We start from the raw sequence: 20,738 nt of genomic DNA on the forward strand, positions 1-20,738 counted from the left end.
AACTGTAAGTGTTTCACTGTGACCGGTCAAAGTTAGTTACAAAGAGTGTTTTTTAGTCCATATGGTGAAGGTTTTTATGGCTTCTTTAGGGTTCTTTTTAAAAGACTTTCTTTCCCCATGTATAGCATACACTCACACACAATCCCATACGCATACATATATATTCATGCACATGTACACATGCACACGCACACAGGCACACACACATACACAGAATGTCTAAACACTGAACACACGCATCGCACCACTATGAAAAACATATTTAATATCAGCGGAGGCATATCCACAAACTCCCATTTTAAAGAAAAACTTTTTACGAAAATATCTGAAGAGAGCACACCCTAAGCTCGAAACGCGTTATAAAAATATTTTAAAATAAAAATATGATGAAAACCTTAAAAAAAAAACCCACAATTGTTGATGGCTACACTCTTTTAAATATATATATATATATATATATATATATATATATATATATATATATATATATATATATATATATATATCGACCAATTGCTTGCTTTTGAAGCAGACATTATTGATCTTATTAGAAGCCTGTCTTTCCATAGGAAAAAATAATCATTTTACAAAACCAGTTGGATATTACCATCAAGAAAATAAACACCTCGGATTACCTTTACGTTAAAGCAGATAAGACACAACATTTCTATAAACTAACTACACATGAATATAACAAGCTTATTAAAGAAAATATTACAAAAAATTACAAAAAATCAAGTATAGATATTTGCAAAAAAATTGACAAGGATAGTAAATAAATAACTGATAGACTTAAAATTAGTAATAGAATGGGAATTTTACAAAAAAAACAGTCATATATTTTGCTTAAAGACCATAAGATAAATTTTGAAAATTAACCTACAACTAGGGTAATTAATCCTACGAAACCCGAAATTGTTAAATTAAGTAAAAATATACTAGAAAGAGTTAACTATCAAATTAAATCAACATATAAAGTAAATCTATGGATTAATACAGCGGATACAATTAAATGGTTTTCCAATATACAAAATAAAAAGAATTGTATTTTCTTACAATTCGATATTGTGAATTACTATCCCTCCATATCTAAGGAACTATTGGAAGAGGTGACGGAGTTTGCTAAACTCCTGTCTGATATAAAAGACACTGAAATTGAAATTATACGGACATGTATAAATACTATATTGATTAGTGGAAATGATCAGTGGTTGAAAAAAGATCAAAATGACCTGTTTGACATTTCCATGGGATCTTTGGACTCTGCTGAAATAACAGACTTAGTAGGTCTATTCATACTATACAACTTAACCAAAGACATCAATGTCATGGATATAGGCTTGTATCGTGATGATGGACTGATGATCATAAAGGAATCCAACGGCCCTAAATGTGAAAGAACCAAAAAGATTATAGTAAATGAATTCCGTAGAATTAAATTAAAAGTGGATATTATATCAGATGTTAAAGCTGTAAATTTTTTGGATGTTAAATTTGATTTAAAGTAAGGCATCTACCAACAATATAGAAAGGAAAACTCAAACCCAATTTATGAACACCCCCTATCAAATCACCCAAAATCTATCATCAGGCATATCCCCAAATCCATTTGTAAAAGAATCAGTGACAATTCTTCCAATCTTGAAACATTTAATAAACATAAATATTTCTATAATAGGGCCCTTAAGGATAGTGGATACAAAAAACACGCAAATTGAGTTCATAGAACCAACACACCCAAACACAAATACAAATAGAAACCGTAAGAGAAAAATCCTGTGGTACAATCCTCCTTTTAATCTGAAACTTAAAACAAATCTAGGAATGAAATTCTTAAACTTAATTACAAAGCATTTCCCTATTAATAGCATACTACATAAAATTTTCAATAAAAATACAATAAAACTAAGTTATAGCTGTAATGAAACCCTAGAAAAAATAATTAAAAAACATAATAACAAAATATTAAACAAAAATAGCACACCCATTGCTACCGAAGGGTGTGACTGTAGAATTAAATCAAAATGCCCTCTTAAAGGAAATTGTCAAATTACTTCTGTAGTGTACCAAGCAACTATTTCTACTAAGGAAAATCCTAATGAAAAAAAATATTACATAGGAATGGCAAATAACAATTTTAAAGAAAGATTTACCGATCACAAGTGCTCTTTTAGAAAATAATGAGTACAAAAATCGAACTTCCTTGTCTAAATATTACAATGAACTAGTAGAGCAAGGTTACTACCCAATAGTAAATTGGAAAATTTTAAAGAAAGCAAAAACATGTTCATCTTTAAACTCACCTTGCTACCTATGTCTTTATGAGAAATTATTTATACTTACCTTTAGAGAAAGAGATAAAATATTAAATAAGAAGCACGAAAATTCAATTAATTGCAAACATTATAAAAACCATCATTTAAGTAATTTAGTTTAGATATAAAATTTAAATAAATTTAAAATTGTCACTGATTTCTATAATTAATTAAAATACTATTAATATACTTTCTCCTCGATTGATTTCATTCTTTACTTCCCCTATCTTATATACTTGCGTGTCTATGTGTATATGTATGTGTCTATGTGTTTATTTTATGACCGTGTCTACTTAGATTTATATATCCCTATATTATTTTGTATACCCTCCCATATTTATTCAATCCATTTGTATGCTTTTATGAGTGTATGCATCGATCTGTACTCTTACCAAATAATTTGTATTCATATGTATTTCTATATATATAGTTTATGTGAATTATACATATTTATATGTGCGTATATATATATATGTGGGTGTGCGTTGTTGTATATTAGTATATGACTGTGCATTTATTTGTGTATTTTTTGTATGTATGTTTATATATATATGTATGTTTATTTGTATGTCTGTTGGTTCTCTGTGGGTATATACATATATATTTTATTATTTTTAATTTTGTTACTATCTACCTGTATGTAACTACTTTTGAGTACTTTGTTGATTAAATTACTTCTTTTTCCTGAATATATTTATATATTTATATGTAAGTGTACTTGTTCCTATGTTCTTAGTAATACTGTCTTGAATGTATTAATTTGTGATTTAATATGACTTCATATTTATACTTAACTAGCTTAAATTTTCAACTTAATAGTTTAGAGTTACACCTTTACTTATCTGCATTTGTATATGTATGTGTGTATGTGTATGTATATGTGTGTATATATATGTATATGTATGTATATATGTGTATATGCATGTGTATATGTGTGTATATGCATGTATATATGTATTGTATTCTTTTTATATACACAAATATTAGTAGATTATTATTTATAATTATTAGTCCTATTTAATTGATTTAACCCCCTCTTATGGCTAAATATGTTATATTAAAAAGATAATAAATATTAATTTTGTTCTGTTTTCATTATTATTATTATTATTAATAATTTTAATATGGTTTTATCATTATTATTTTTTCTTTTATTTATATATTTATTTAATAAAAACGCGAAAACTTTAAACTTATCTCACTTAGTATAAAGGGCTTTATTAATTGCAGACGTATGTTTGAACTGCGTTGATATTACTCGTGGACGTATGTGAGATGATAAATATGTTGGTTGGATACATTCGCTGTCTTTTTTGACATGTTTATTTCTAACGCTTAGATTGTATTTTCTGTTTGTATTTGTAATAACGTCTTATTACTGAATTGTATAATTGTTCATAAATTGGTTGACACGCAGAGCTTTTTCTTTTTCTATATACTGTTAAATTCTTACTTTCTCTCTTTCTCTCTTTAACTATATCTCATCATTCTTTCTTTTCCCTTGTAGTCCTTATTCTCTTTATAATAACCATTTATATCTTTTTTCTTTTCCTCTCCAGATTATATATATATATTTCTCTCTATTTTCTTTCTCTATTTATTTTCTTTCTCTATTTCTTTTTTAATCACTCTCTCCATTATAATCTTTTAACTTTATTTAAATTGCACCTCCTTCTTTACATATTACAATTAAAGTTCTGTGTTTTAAGTTTTTTAACTCCAACTTTTAAAGACTTCCTACCTAAAATAAAAATCCATTATTCATTGAACTTTTGAATAGTCAAGTCGCTACCTAATTGTTTCTGTTTTTTTATTGAACCTATTGGCTATTTGTAGCAGCGGGGTGTGAGCATGTTTATATAACAATAAACAAGTATTATCAGCTCTTTTTATTGAGCACTATCTAACAGCCTCGTTAGATTTCTTTCATACTTTTGAATATAAAAAAACCCGAGTATATATATATATATATATATATATACATATATATACATAAATATTTTTATAGATATATTTATATAGACATTTGTATATTTATATAGATATTTGTATATATATAAATAAATAAATATATATATATATACATATATATTTATGCGTTTTATTTTTTATTACCGTATCTTTCTGTTAAGTTACATTATTGTTTCAGCTACCCGGCGTTTTTGGGGGGGGGCCGTTTATAGCTTCCTTGGTCTTTTACAGAAATGTTCGTTATTATGGGATGAAAGAGTGAAACGGCCGGGTAGCTGAAACAATAATGCAACTTAACAGAAAGATACGGTAATAAAAAATAAAACGCATATTTGCTCAACAACAGTATTTCGTTTGTTTTGGCCTTCGGGACAAGATCAAAGTGTAGTATCTGTTCCGGCAGATGCTGCACTTAAGATCATTTGTACCAGTCAATGGAGGGGAAACCCTCTATACTGGGACAATTATTATTTTTGGTAACCAGAGTGACCCCTTTTAGGGGAGCTGGTTTTTACCTCACATTAAAAACGGCCTTGTGCCTAATTTGCTCAGTGGGGGAGCAAATAAATACCATCTGTTCTTCAGATGCTACACTTCAATTTCTTGTTCTCTGTCAGTGGAGGAGAAACAATTCACGACTGAGACAATTTTTATTTTTGTTACTTTTCTCCACGTTAAAAAACGACCCTGGTGTCTAACTCTGTCCTGTGGGGAGGCATTGTAAATAGGAACAGTATTAAGCACTTCCTTCGGTTTTTATTAATATAAATATATATACACATGGGGAAAAGGTGAGAGAGAGATAGAGAGAGAGAGAGAGAGAGAGAGAATCGGAGGGCTGATATCTCTCGCAGTCGTTCATGCTGTCGGTGTTAATGACGACGTTGGGTACTTACACAAAAAAAGAACTGCATGGAAAGTTTTGAATTCTGTCACTATTTTAAGAAGACTATTTTGTTCTCCTAGTCATAAAATATATCGATTCGACAAAATAAATAATGTTTTGGCATTGCTTGCATTTAATAATGATTAATTTTCTATAAACCAAAACAAAACAAAAAAAAAACGATCATCAGTTGAAGTTGGCTTTTGAAGCTAATAACCGTATTCTTACTAGGGTTTTCCGGCGAATTAAAATTGATGTTTTATTCCTGCGCTCTTTTTTATTATTAGGATGAGAATAGTGGCAAAGCGTTAATAGTAAGTTCAAGTTTGTTATTATGTATATTTTGATAGAAACCACGTATAAACTGGCTGGAGAGACAATATATCACTTCCGGATGTATGATTAAAGACTCAAGAAGGAACTAATCGATTTAAATAAAAAAAAAATAAAAGCGCAACAAAATTCGTGGAATTGGAATAGAAATCAATCATGAGCAGGTTAATTAAAGGGTTGTAGAATGCACTCTTTATTATTCAAGGAAAAAACGTTTACGTTATAAAGATACATTAAGTCTACGTTAAAATCTGAAATAGATATTACATCGGTGGGTGATGTAATCGCCCAACTTATCATTCTAAATAGTATATTATTTTATATTGCAATAAAATAAAATTATCTTCTATTTCTCATTATCTCCCTAATTTTGTCTCTCTCTCTCCCTCTCTCTTTCTCTCTTTATCACTAGCTCTCTCTTTCTGTCTATCTATCTAACGATCTATCTCTTTCTTTCTATCTCTCACCTTCTCTCTCTCCTATATATATATACATATATATATATATATGCATGTAATCATTTAAAATGCGTTTATTATTCAAAAGAGCATAATAATTATTATTATTCAGCGTTATCACTATTTAACATGGCATCGACCATGTGCCAGTGTAAAACTTATGATTAAGAATGTATCTCTATTTTTCACGTATAGTTTTATAAACTGTAATGGATATATACTCCGCAAAGGTGTAGTGACTTGTTAGAATTATAACATGTCAAAAAATAGCACTAATACATACATGCATACATACATACATACACACACATGCATATATATATATATATATATATATATATATATATATATATATATATATATATAGAGAGAGAGAGAGAGAGAGAGAGAGGATGAAAAAATAACCAGCCGACTATCAGAACAGGCATCACTAATGAATGATATGTAATATTCTTATACATAAATTCCAACCTCCATTTAAACATGGTACATTTATTTCCTAATAACCGTGCATTACGCTAAAGTAGTACCGGCGTAGTAAATATATATAAATGTAGATATAAGATTTTCACTAATAGTATGCTCGCAGGAATCAGTAATTCGGCGCTAACACGTTGAATGCTGTCACGCAACTTGCCTTTCGTGTCATGGAAAAAAAATCAAGTGTTGCCAAATCGTATAAACGAGGTGGCCGGCTGACAGATCGATTTCGTTAAATTATGAGTTCATCAAATATTCTCACAGTAAAATTCGTTTCGTTTACAATTTGCAACAACTGCCCGTGTGCCAGTCTTTTCATGATGAATTACCAAACCACTCTGAATTAAAAAAAAAACGATAGTTGACATCTTTGCAGCATATATATATATATATATATATATATATATATATATATATATATATATAGAGAGAGAGAGAGAGAGAGAGAGAGAGACTAGGACAGGTACCCAACGTTACCTGGGTTGACATGAAGTTTCGTTTGGCACATACCTGCTATGCTAATCATTTTCATAATTGGCAACGTGGATACCCACACAGAAATTTCAAAAATAAAAGAATGGATAAAAATATGTAAATGTAATCGCCCCTCAAAAAAGTACCTGATACTCTCTCAACCATATATTTTGGCAAAAGGGATACAACGAGCAGACACTTTTCTCCGGATACTGAGTACGGAAAATACCCCCCCCTAAAAATAGCAGCGGCTGCCCGTAGGATCGCAAAAAAAAAAAAAAAATAGACAGGTAGGCAGGCTAGAGTCTGGAACGCGAATGAAAGGAAAAAGGTAACTAAGGATAGTCACTGTCCAAAGAAAACTCACGATTTTGTATACTAAAAAAAATAACGTTTATGAACGGGGCTTTTTCGATTTACATTTTTCGGGGGAGGGTGGATTTTCGTTTTTAAAAGTTTGAATTTGAAGCAGTCAAAGATTCGGTAGTAATTTTTTAGGACGTGACCCAACGCCGTTTAACCCCTAAGAAAAAAGAAGATCTACCAAAAATTGTTGTTGTTTTTAAAAGTCGATATTGGAAATAATAATTCCAAATAAATTAAATTAAATATATTACCAATATAATTGTTGTTAAAATGTTATCAAATTCGAATTTTAAATAGAATACGTAAAACAATTCCCTCGCTAGAACACTAACAAATATACCGCTATTGAGTAAAATCGATGTTTGTTAATGTAAAATGCATCTTAAAAATACTATACCAAGTACTAGAGTCCGAATCAGCGATGCTCAATTTAATTAATGATAAAATACCAATACGACTTCTGGTAATTACGCAGAGGAATAAATTCTGGAAAGCAAACCTCTTCGAAGCATTTTAACTTTTAAATTAAAACTCTCGAATTCTGTACTTTTTAACGACCTTCGGGCACACACACACACATACACACGCACCCCCGCACACACATTATATATATATATATGTATATATATATATATATATATATATATATATATATGAGAGAATATTCTCTATGCCCCCATTTAATTATCACCTGATCGTATGAAAACGATTAAGTTCTACATAAGTATCTAAAAATAAATGCACAAATATATAATGTTTTCTGAAGACGCATACATGTGTATTTATCTTATCAAAAAATTAATCGCTAGGCTGGGATATCAGATCTTAAAAAATTACGTATTCTTGAGGTCCGATATCTTAGCCGAACCAGAGGATTTTAAACGAAGTGAAAAAGCGTATTCTTGTATATAAGCACTGAATGGGGTAGACTGCTTTCCTATAAGGGAAGGAGTTTACACAGAATATAAAATCAACAGGCAATCTTTAGTAACATGCAAACCTAGCTCATTAGATGTCACAAAGCGCCTGACATTCTTGATAATCCCCCCATTTTATACTTGCAGCTCTCCAAATGGCATGTACCGGGCACAGATACATCAACACTATTATTTTTATCCGTAGTTAATATAACACGGGTAAAAAATGATTATTTTAAATGCGGTTATTAGTTTGCAGAATTTATAAAATTTCTTTTAGGAAAAATAATCGCATATACAAGTTTACGGAGAAATGATTTTTTTTTTTGTACACCACATAACTTCCGGTGCGAATATTTATTATGAATGCAAACCAAAGTAGGCAGAAAAGAGAGTTGTTTGGTCCAGCTTTAACTTTGACATTTTATCAAAGCAACTCATATGTGTAAATGTATCTTACATATGTAAATATTTATATACACGAGCTTTCTATTAGAATTATCTAAAGTACGAATAGTTACACATGTAAAATACAAATAATTCTTATCTGTATAAGAATTATCAGAGATCTGCAGATATTTACTAACTAGTTTAAAACGAAATGTCGGATTCAGTTCATTTAATTTATGATTTACTTTAAAATATAGATATAAATCGGATACGTCGATATTATTTTACATGATTATATATTTTAGGAAAGTTTATAATAAGAAAAGTTATGTTTTGAGAGTTAAACAAGAATTGCATTTTTATTCCCGTGAAATACTTATATAAAAAATTTTAAAAAATCACAATTAAATGAGCATGAAAACACCATATTTGGGTAAAACTAAATTCCTTTTTACATATAGTAAGCAATTTCCATAACAGACAATTTACATACATACATTATGATGAATGCAACGACTTCTCAGACGCATGCCACTCCCTCAGTAAGTGAAAGTCGAGGGCCCGAAGATGACATTTTAGTTCTGCCAGCGATTTCATCCGTTCAATCAGACATGACACTGAAGACGGACATTGCTATACATACGCACACACCCACACACCCACACACCCACATATATATACACTCATATATACATATATACAAATACACACATATACACATACATACATATATACACACATGCATACATACACATATGCATACATATACATACAAAACTGTACACATACACATATACAAATACATACACACATAAAATATACACATACATATACGCACATATCCGTACATATATACATATACACATACATACACCAATACGTACATACACATACATATATATATGCATGTATACCCATACATATATATGCATATATTCACATACATATACATACGTACACGCAAACATATACACATATATACATACATACACACAAACATATATACCCACATACATATATACATATATACATAGATATGCATACGTATGCATACACTTGTACATATATAAGCATACATACACATATACATACATACGTACACACATAAACATATACATACATATATTGATGGCAAATCAATTATTACATGCTTCCAACATTTCAGGCGTACATTTGCCACAATGTTTTCATCGCCACCGGAATATTTTTCGATACAAATGTATGAGGGAGTATCTATACAAATACGTTATTACAGAGTGTTCGCTTTGTACGACAGCTAAGTCTCGCTCTCTGTTCAAAATGTTGTGGTCCAGCAACAAGCAAGAGCAAGACAGCCAGCAACAATTCAAAATGAAGACTAGCTTAATACGGGTACTTATCTCATGCTTTATGTTTTTGTTTAAATCAGAGATTTGCTTCTCCTAGAGGGGTTGCATTCACCACGGCTTACGGCGGGGTGCCTATCCATTCCACATACGCATGGAAATGACCACATGCACGTACACATACATGCATATATACACACTCACGCAAACACACATACGCATGTACCCACACGTGCACATATGGTTAGATGCACATACACACATACCTGCATACATATACGCATGTCATACATATGCATATATACACGTACATATAAACGTACAGGTAAAATATACAGGAAGAAGTTCTTATGACGAGGATGATGATTGGCACGAATAAATGAATTCACCAAAAATAAAAAAGAAAAACAATCTAATACACACAATTCGTAAATGAGACAGTCATTCGCTACGGCGATTGTGTAACTTTCAAAGGTAAGATGCGTCCACAACGGCATAACTCCTTAACGTTCATGACGACGACGATGATGATGGTGAGCACGAATAAATGAATTCAATATGGAAAAATAAAAGATAAACGTTCCAATACGCACAATTCGTAGAAGGTAAAATCATTCGCTGCAGCGTTTGTGAAACTTTCAAATTTTACATGCATCCACATTCATACTTACATACATACACACACTCTGGTTTCACTTAGATCACCGAAGTTACGCAACGTTGAGTCTTGTCATACTAAAATGGTGACTATTTGAGAATTCTGGGTGCTCTATGTGCTCTCCAATTATTTTGGTATTGTTTTCAGTCGCATAAAATTTCTTGCCACCGAACTCCATCAGTGCCGATCTAGTAAAGGTTTGGGTGAGACATACGCAAAGCCTACTTTTCGAATGCACGCGCAGCTACCCTACAGAAGGTACCTGCTGTCTTTTCATACTGAACTAAGGCATAGCCACATGCATATACATTAAGGCCAGCAGTGATTATAACTTGGTACAATGATGAGTTTGTACACAAAAGGTATTGGTGCGTTTAGATATCATAAAATTGTTGATAGTTTTTCCAATAAAGTTATGTGTATGTGTATGAAGAAGGATTTGTGAATATATATTATCTCAATATGGTAATTTGGTTGAAGCGTTTCTATTAAATAACGTGATTGTTCGAACGCTGACAACAATAATAATAATTAAAAAAAAACGAATATGGGACTCAAGTATGAACAAAACAGAAAATTGAATACGGTATTTGGTTTACGAATAATCCACAAATTTCTTTTCTCAAACCTTTTTCAGATACTAATAAATAGATATGAATCTCGTTGCCTAATATGCATATAAATATCCGTGAGTTTTTAACGTGATTTATAATATTATGATATCTTATTTCGTTTTTCTGGAATTAGAGCTTGTAAAGATCTGTAACCGAAATGCTATATTCGATTATTTGTTTTGCTTCATATTTTCCTTAGATAGTCCGCCTTTTCTGCGATTTTCTTTAGATTTGCATTCACATACATTAATCTACAAACATATACACGCAAAAACAAACACACATACACACATTAGATATTGGAAGTTTGGAGTGAATATAAAATTCATAAACGCTCTTTCGTTAGATGTACGTTTCTAATATCGGAGAAGATATACAGCGCTAACTGTTTTCAAATAGTCACACATCCAGTACTGACTTTTCCTATAGTCGCTTATATTATACTTAAAACATAACGATTGATCTGATGTCACTCGGTAATATATAATTTAGTTGCTTTATACATTTTTGACTCTTATTATCTTCTTAGATTATCGATCTATTCGGCAATAATTAACTTTAATTTTGTCATACATCTTGCATTAAATTCAGATGAACATGGAAAAGATGTACAAATAAACTAAACTAGTTAAATAAGATAAACTATCCTTTTCTGTTGTATATATATATATATATATATATATATATATATATATATATATATATAATGTAAACAATCGTATGAATACACCTATATGTATGTACATATATATATATATATATATACACATAACCCACACTCAGACTCAAACACACGCATACATCTATATATATATATATATATATATATATATATATATATATATATATATATATATATATATATATATTGGAGGGTACAAAACTTTATTATGGCTATTCAAAAGGTTAGACCGAATTTTCTGCATCTATGGTAAAAATAATGGTGGATGGGAAATATTCGATTGAGGTTGAAAAAAAAGGTACATAAATATGGGTGTAGAGTCGCTCGACCAGGTTTCCCCTTCACTTTTCCAAGCTGAATCAACTGTAAAGTTTTAAGGCTGTACAATTTTAAGAACATATTTAATCAGATGGGCTAATTATTAAATTAAAAAAAAACTGAAGTAGCTTTTATTTTAGTAGCTGGAAACTAAGTAAGTTTTATTTTAGTAGCTGGAAACGTCAAGTTCTTATCACATCCACATTATCGAGAATCAATCTAGCAATTAAAGAAGATAATTTTTTTACGTTAGATTTCCTCTTGTGTTCGGAAATGATTTACATCGAATATACATTATAGTTTTCTGAAACTGTTTACTTAGAGGTGCTCAGTAAATAGACGACTATTACGGCAAGTCTCATTTCCAGAAACTATTTAAAGTCCTTTTCTTTAACATGCAAAATTATATCTGAATTTATAATTGATAAAACGGAATCGAAAAAATAGGTCATTAAATTTTCGCTGAACAGTAATTCCGTTTTCAAGTCTGAAATCAAACGGCTATCAAAATAGACACAACGATTTGTGATACGAACTGTTAATGTCTAATATCCTAATGCACGTTAGAAGTATATAAATCGTATGTATGGTATAGGAGGATAAGCAATTTCTTGAAGCTATATAGAAAAAAAAATCACCTACGAATTGACAAACTGGTACGGATTTATTCTAATAAAGATTATTATATTAATTCGTAACAAATATTTAAGTAGTTTAAAATATCGCCTTATACAATTTAAAATCAATCATTTTAATGAAGGCAAATATATAAAAGTGTGAATCAATTCAATAATTTACCGATAATCTAATCGACAGAATAGATAAGATTATGAGATAGATTGTATTCAGGAAATCTTTATTGATCAAATTAAACACCAATGAGAAATCCATTAACCAGACCACGACTCATTACTTGTAACACAAACTTTGTTGTGATTGTAATTGGCTTTCTTGTCTGGAACTACATTAGCAATAAAAACAATTTGGGACCATCCCAAGTGGCAGATTAAAAAGATTTAATGGTAAGATATTAGAAACAAGTCGTCTTTAGTAAATCGGTTATTTATGAGAGTCGTTTAATTTACAATGTGTAATTATTGCAAGCTGTTAGATTTAAAGAAACCTCTTTATTTACCTCATTTACTTTTGCAGACAATCTCCATCGATCAGTATTTAAGTAAAGTATCCCCAAACAGATCTGGTGTAAAATGTCTATTTTCAATATTGTGTTCAAGTGTATAAAGGATGTTGTTCTCACTTTATCAACATAAATCCCTCGGATCTATCCGAGAAATAATAATATCAACTCTAATCTCATTCGGTATATCATCAACATGCACATCTCCTTTACGCATTGATGCAAATACAAAAATTTGTGCGCACCGATGATTCTAAAATGCATGTAGTATATGTATAAACACCCACCCACACACTCTTACTCTCTCACACACACGCACACACACACATATATATATATATATATATATATATATATATATATATATATAAATTATAGTGATTCAATTAAATTTTTAAAAAAATTATTTAAATCAAGTAGTTTTATTATTCCAAGTAAAACAAAACATAATTTAGAAATTTATCTCCTTATCCTATAGGATGTTGATGCCTACCATCTCCTCAGAGGAGAAAATATTAACAAAGAGATAAAACTGTATTCACCCTATTTGCAAAACTTAGTTTCACGTGAGAAAATCATACTCAACAATTGATTAAATAGAAATTACATAGCAGGAGAAATTGAAGAAAAGGATATAAAGGCTTAGTTCTTAATTGCGCGGTAAAATTCAAGGTAACTGTCCTTTAAAGTAGTGAGGTAATGAGATCCAAGCTGTATATTGTGTAATCCACATCATAGGGTAGAAATCTAAGTCGGGCATATTTCTCGAGTAAATCTTCTTTATGGTCCGGTGAAAAGATTTTTAACGCCTGGTTGGAAATGTTATAAAATACCTTAGTATTACTGGAATTAAACCTTAGTGAGATAGAATAGGTAGAAAGGGGTAGTGGACGGGTGCGAAATTGAAAATGAAGAGACAAATTGGCGGAGAAAACATATATATATATATATATATATATATATATATATATATATATATATATATATATGTCAGAGAGACAAGTTCAACCGAGATATAAGAATCTATAAAATGTTGAGTAGTCGTTTTGGTAAGTCAGGTTAGGTTTGGGTATAGTAAATTGAGGAAAGAAAAAAAAAGCAGAGAAAATAAAGTAAAATAAAATGAAAGAAAGGAAGAGGAAGTAGAAGCAAATGAAATGTAGCGTTTTTCAAGCTTAAATGAACCTTTAAACTAATTAAACTAATTACGTACTTAATTTCTTACTCTGTTTACAACTATTAAATCCAGTCCACTCAAACAATTAATACATTATGTGCTCTTTTTGTTAATTTTATAATCATTGATAATATCCTTAAATGCGGAAATTAAACTGAAGAGTTAGAATAATATCTGGTAGTAAATTGTACAACTAAAACTAAGCGTATTGATAGAACTTGTTATTTTAATTTTATAATACTAATGATAATCCTTTACTGTTAAATCGAAAATAATACTTCCTTACTGAAAGGTATTAAAAATTCGGTAATAATAATTATAGTATTCAATAATTTTTAACAGGAAGAACTTTATACACACATATACTGTATATTGAACAATTTCTATTTAGATGGTATACTACATAGGAAATTACGACGAGTAATATTTTTTAAATCTTATAATCACAGGTTTCAATACCAGCTGATTGTTGGATAAATCTATTCGTAAGTATATATATATATATATATATATATATATATATATATGTATATATATATATATGTATATATATATATATATATTAATCCACATACAGTACTCTTTCGTTGTTTTACAACTTATCATCAATGCGGCTAGACAGGCAACTGCCTAAAGCGCGACTGCCCAAATGACAGTTAAGGAATCTACACATTGCTCTGTATAGTTGCTGATGTGAGGTAATGAATTTTCGATGTTTTCACATCGTCCAAATGCACCAGCTCTATTTTCTTAATATGCTAATTGCCGTTTTTATATCACTTCCCAAATATTCTCAGCACAAGATAAGGCACATTATAGTTATCCATATATAGTACTGTTTGGCTCTTTAATACATACATATATATATATATATATATATATATATATATATATATATATATATATACATACACACACATATATATATATATATATATATATATATATATATATACGTGCTTGTAAATGACTGGCTGGCAATATATATATATATATATGTATATATATATGTATATATACATTTATGTATATATATATATATATATATATATATATATATATATATATATTGGCAGTAAGTCATTATTCAAGCACGTCTTATTGATCACGACAGAGTAATCCTTTTTTCCGATCGTTCTAGATGTATTTCCTATTTGCCGAGCGGTCTTCAATCAGACAAACAGTGAAGCAGAGAGAATATGGTGGAAGAAAAGGTGATTTCACGTGAATGGGTAGTGTGGTGAAGTGTAAAATATTCAATGAGAGTAAAATCAATAAATCCAAAATCCCCCCAAAATTTTAAATTTCCATTTCTATACAAGTAAAGTCCAAGGAAATCGCGTAATTAGAAGATGGTCCAAAGTAATCAAAAAGGCAGAAATCCATGAAATAATTCACAAATGAGTATAATGAAAGGGAAATGAGTTCAAATAATATTATTTATATAAAATAAGATGTGCGTAGAAAAAAGAATTTAAAACGACTCTCAAGACTTTTAGAAGAATAATTGAAGAAAAAGATAAGAGTTGAATGGTGATTTAATTAATTTTACAATAGACAACCCAATATCTTGATGTCCCAGACAAGATGACAAGATGGCGCTAAATTCAAAGTAAAAAAGGAATCAACTGAAATATAAAAGTCATTGCTTAAGAATAAAACTATAAGCAGGAGTTATTAAATGAAGCAAATGAATTAATAAGTTAAATACATACACATGTATATACATACATATATATGAATCCATACAATTACACATATACATACACATATACATAGACAAGAAACACACCACCATATACACACACGCATATATATATAAATATATATATATAAATATATATATATATATATATACATATAATAAATGAGTAAATAAATAAAGAGCTGAAAAAAAATTATGGGAAGAGGATGGCCGTTATCTACAAATTCCTAAATAACACAAGTACGTATATTAGTTAATACACATAGTAAAATATAATTAAACATACATGCAGAATATAAATTTGTAGGTAGATGGATATATTTGTTTGATAGGAATATTTTAACACTAAAACGGCGATTGCAGATGTAAAACACGCCAAACGAAGAAGGAAATATTACAATGAAAATTACAACGTTATTAAATGCTAAGAAAGTAGGTAGAAAAAACGAGATTTTTTTAGAAAAAATATACACATCTGAAATGTTAATTTAGTAGTTATGCAATTTCATATTTAAATTTGGGCTTATGTTTGCAATAGGAGATCAGTTCATTTTAGAGTTTACTGTATTACTTCTTTGAGAGGGAAATAATCACAATTATTGCTTCGGTTGTGCAGAGGAGATATGACTTAAAGCTTGGAGTATGAGACTTAACCTTTTAAGGATAGTATCTTTAATTGAGAAGAGGGTATTGTTAGAATTTCGTTTTTTAATTAAAGATGTTAGACAGGTTCCTTGTCATTATTATAATTTTGGTTGCTAAAAGAAGTGTGGTTTGATATTATCTTCTTAATTAATGTTGAAGTAGCGTCGATATATGCATGTACTTTATTAACGACTCCAGGACTGAAATTATTATAAATTTGCTGATTTGTACTGGGGAAATAGTTTTAATTTTGGTCATTGTGATGAACAAAGGACGGTACAATGATTGTAGGAGGGCTGTTTTGGAGGAGATAATGAGTGTTGTTAGTGTTAGGATGGCTGTCAGGGGAAATATTATTATTATTATTATTATTATTATTATTATTATTATTATTATTATTGATAGCCGTATGATTGTAAATAGAGGGGATGCGTGATTGGTTTATTGGATTTGTAAATATATAAGATGGAGGATGGAAGAGGAAAAAGTCGATGACAAAATATTAGTGTTTGTTATGGGAGGATTGCGTGGGAGCTCTGTAATTGTGCAGGAATATATAACATCACTACGAATGCAATCACTATTGAGTGGGCAGTAATGTATATTATTACACTTACAGTTCGTTTTGGCTTTAATTGGGAAAGGTATTTTGGGGGGCTGCTTAAATTTGTTGTTATTAGATGTAAAGATCCTTTGTGCATAATTAGGCACAGTTGAATAAGAGACCCTTTTGTGGATTATATTGAAAATAGAACGATATCTTTGTGGGTATTTGAAAGAGTTTGTACACTCTATTGGTTTTGGCATTTAAGCTAAATGGAGGATTAAACCAAATGTGTTTCTTTCTACTGATGCGTCTTGTTTGCTTAGACGTATTACGATTAATATGTTTGTTTTGATTATATACGTAGGGTTGTGCATTGATATTTATAGCTGCAGATCTTGTCATTAGAACTGGATTCTTGGCCGATATATTGTATGTCATTATAGGTTTAAGGCGCCCAGCAAGAGGAGCATTCATGTTGTATTTAATCTTTTCATTGTATCCTGAATTCCTTAAGGAATTATTAAAGTAAGTAACATTTTGATTAAATTATTTTTTTAATAGCAGAAAGAGTAGAAATTCTTATACAGACGGCTGGTACTATAGATTTTACAATTTTATTGGGGTAGTTAGAAGATTTATTGACGTATAAAAGCGTAAACTTGGGATTATGATAGAGGCTATAAGTCTCGGTGTTAAGATGAAGTTTAATGTCATTTTGACATTAGCTTTTCCATTCTAAAATTAAATCAACCACCATTCAATTTTTTCAAAATATTTTAACATGTTTTATTAACTACTTGTATATATATATATATATATATATATATATATATATATATATTTATATTTACATATATACAAGTAGTTAATAAAACATGTTAAAATATTTTGATATATGATATTTTGATATATATATATATATATATATATATATATATATATATATATATATGCGTGTGTGTGTCCAGATGATCACGTAAAATAACCATATTCATCATAATTTCCTGTGCAAATGATATGCTGCATGTTTGCATCCAAATCCTGTTTTACATAAACGTATATAATTTGGAGCAATAAGACTTGACAGCAGTGTATGCATTTTTACAAGAGTTTTTCTTTAAATTCGATGCCAGAAAATATTAGTTTAAAGTACAATATAGTAGACAATCCATTTCGAAATACACAGAATAGCAAACAATTTATTATTCGATAAAATTGTACAGTTCAGTGTTGGTGCTATAAGATGCTTTAGTATTTTTTGGATTAATCGGGGCCTTTGTAACATTTTATTCCCAATTATATCATTACAACTTCTCATAATTACAACGGATCTATTACGAACTATGTCGAAGAGTAATAAATAACTCATAAGAATGCATAAGTAAACATATTTTTTCAATATATAAATAATTATACAAAACAAGTTACTTTTAATAATATTTTTTCATTGCCACGGTTAGTGCAATTTTAGTTTTATGATAATCACAAAAATACCGATATTCAACAATAAATCTTAGCGTTAACACAACATCAAAGTCTGACTTACCGATGAAATAGTTTGGTCCGAGTGGAAGTAATTCGTCCGGTACAACTGCTTCATTTTCTGTAATATTTTGTTTTATTAAATCGCCCTCGGAGGTGTTACACGTCAGAAAACCTTCGTCGGTCACGTGATAATAAACCAATACGTACTTCGAAGCCCAGTCCTCTTCAAGGCTAAATCTGTAAAGAAATAATAATTGTATCGATTTAATGGCGCGTATTGATTTATGTAATTGTCTGACGTTTCTTATCTTATTTTCGGATTATATCGATTCTGTGTGACACTATTTATGAGGATTTGCGAGGAAATCTAGACGCAATTTTTCACAGTTTTTGTAACCTTGATACTTTACACTAAATACCAGTCGGGGATTCGTTTTCGATAATCGATCTAACAGACACTGTGCCATCTCGGTTGTCTTCATACTGTTTATGAGTATTCGTCGACGATAGTATCTACGAAATCCATGTTTTATAGTCATGCCCTGTGTATTATTCGCGTTAAAGTAAGCTTATTGCATAATAACAGATGCGCACGTACGGAAATGCGTTGACATTACACGTGAAAATGTTTAAATGCCAGAGTGATCTTCCTTTATTTCACACACTTTTCGATATTGTGTTATATCTTTCTGCTCTTAACATAGAATTATGTACTTCTGTTAGTACAAAATACTATTGCTACATAATCTGTGCTGTGTACTGACTTGAAAAGCTCAATATAATATGGTTTTCTCGCTCACATGTAACTAGTTCAAATCCATGGTAATGAACCGATATTTACTCCCATGCATCAAACTAATATAATGCTAACCTAAAACATTTGTCTGGGTTATTATATTACTTACATACATTCCAATCTGCTGGAATTATTTTATCAAAATACGATATTAAATATAATGGAATATTTACTTCATTCCATTAAACTATTACACACCTACGTAATTATTTTAAGAGGGAAAGTATTTATATCGGTTTAAAAACGTTTTAATTATAAGATGTTATTTCTGTTCTGGTAGAGTAGAAAAGAGTTTCTTAATTACAATATAATTTACCGGTGAATTTCTTTTTACACTCTATTTTTCGATCGGTTTGCAGATTTTTAGTCATTGATGATGTGCATGTAATTTATCGACCTTTTAAGTCGTAAAAGCTCAAGCAAAATAAAATAGTCCATAGCGTGTCAGTGATTTATGTAGCATATTTTTTTTAAAAACTGATACAGGGTAAGATCTCAAATTTTCAATTGAGTACTTCATTGATTTACTTCAACTCAACTAAAACCTATATATATATATATATATATATATATATATATACATATATATATATATATATATATATATATATATATATATATATATATATATATATATATATATAGTCCTGATTATGACATAACACTACATCCGGCAACGAGGCCCTGATGCAGGAGCTCCAGGTTTTGGGGAGAATTTCACAACCCCTTAGTCGTTGCAGTGCTGGGTCACCGTTGGGCAAGGATTATTACCCACTAGCCCCCCCCCTATTAAGGGTCATAAAATCCAAGCCTGGTCAACGATGGTCTTGGCGGATGAGGAGGGAATCCCAAAGGCTTGTGCAACGGATGAACCAGCACCGAAGTGACGACACGGTCAACAAGGGTGATGTACAACTCGACTCGGTCCTGACTCAGACATTGGATGCGGCTGATTGCATGAGTGCAGACTATCCTAGCCCGTCCTTTCCTCTGTATTTTGCTTTCAGCGACGAGGGTGCTAGCTGTACTGGCCAATATGTTTATTCATATTTTGCTTA

The 20,738-nt window shown here is 30.1% G+C and overlaps 1 protein-coding gene across 1 annotated transcript in view; it reads right to left on the minus strand.

Moving 5' to 3' along the window:
- Positions 1–20,738, minus strand: part of LOC145287952 (uncharacterized) — an 881,042-nt gene that overhangs the window by 352,540 nt on the left and 507,764 nt on the right. Inside the window, exon 3 of the mRNA XM_080135905.1 lies at positions 18,946–19,121. Within this exon, the coding sequence (XP_079992031.1) occupies positions 18,946–19,121 (176 nt within the window). The remainder of the gene's footprint in view (positions 1–18,945; positions 19,122–20,738) is intronic.

Source organism: Euprymna scolopes, chromosome 11 (assembly GCF_053919585.1).
Source record: "Euprymna scolopes isolate OS-2025 chromosome 11, ASM5391958v1, whole genome shotgun sequence".
Classification (NCBI taxonomy): domain Eukaryota; kingdom Metazoa; phylum Mollusca; class Cephalopoda; order Sepiida; family Sepiolidae; genus Euprymna; species Euprymna scolopes.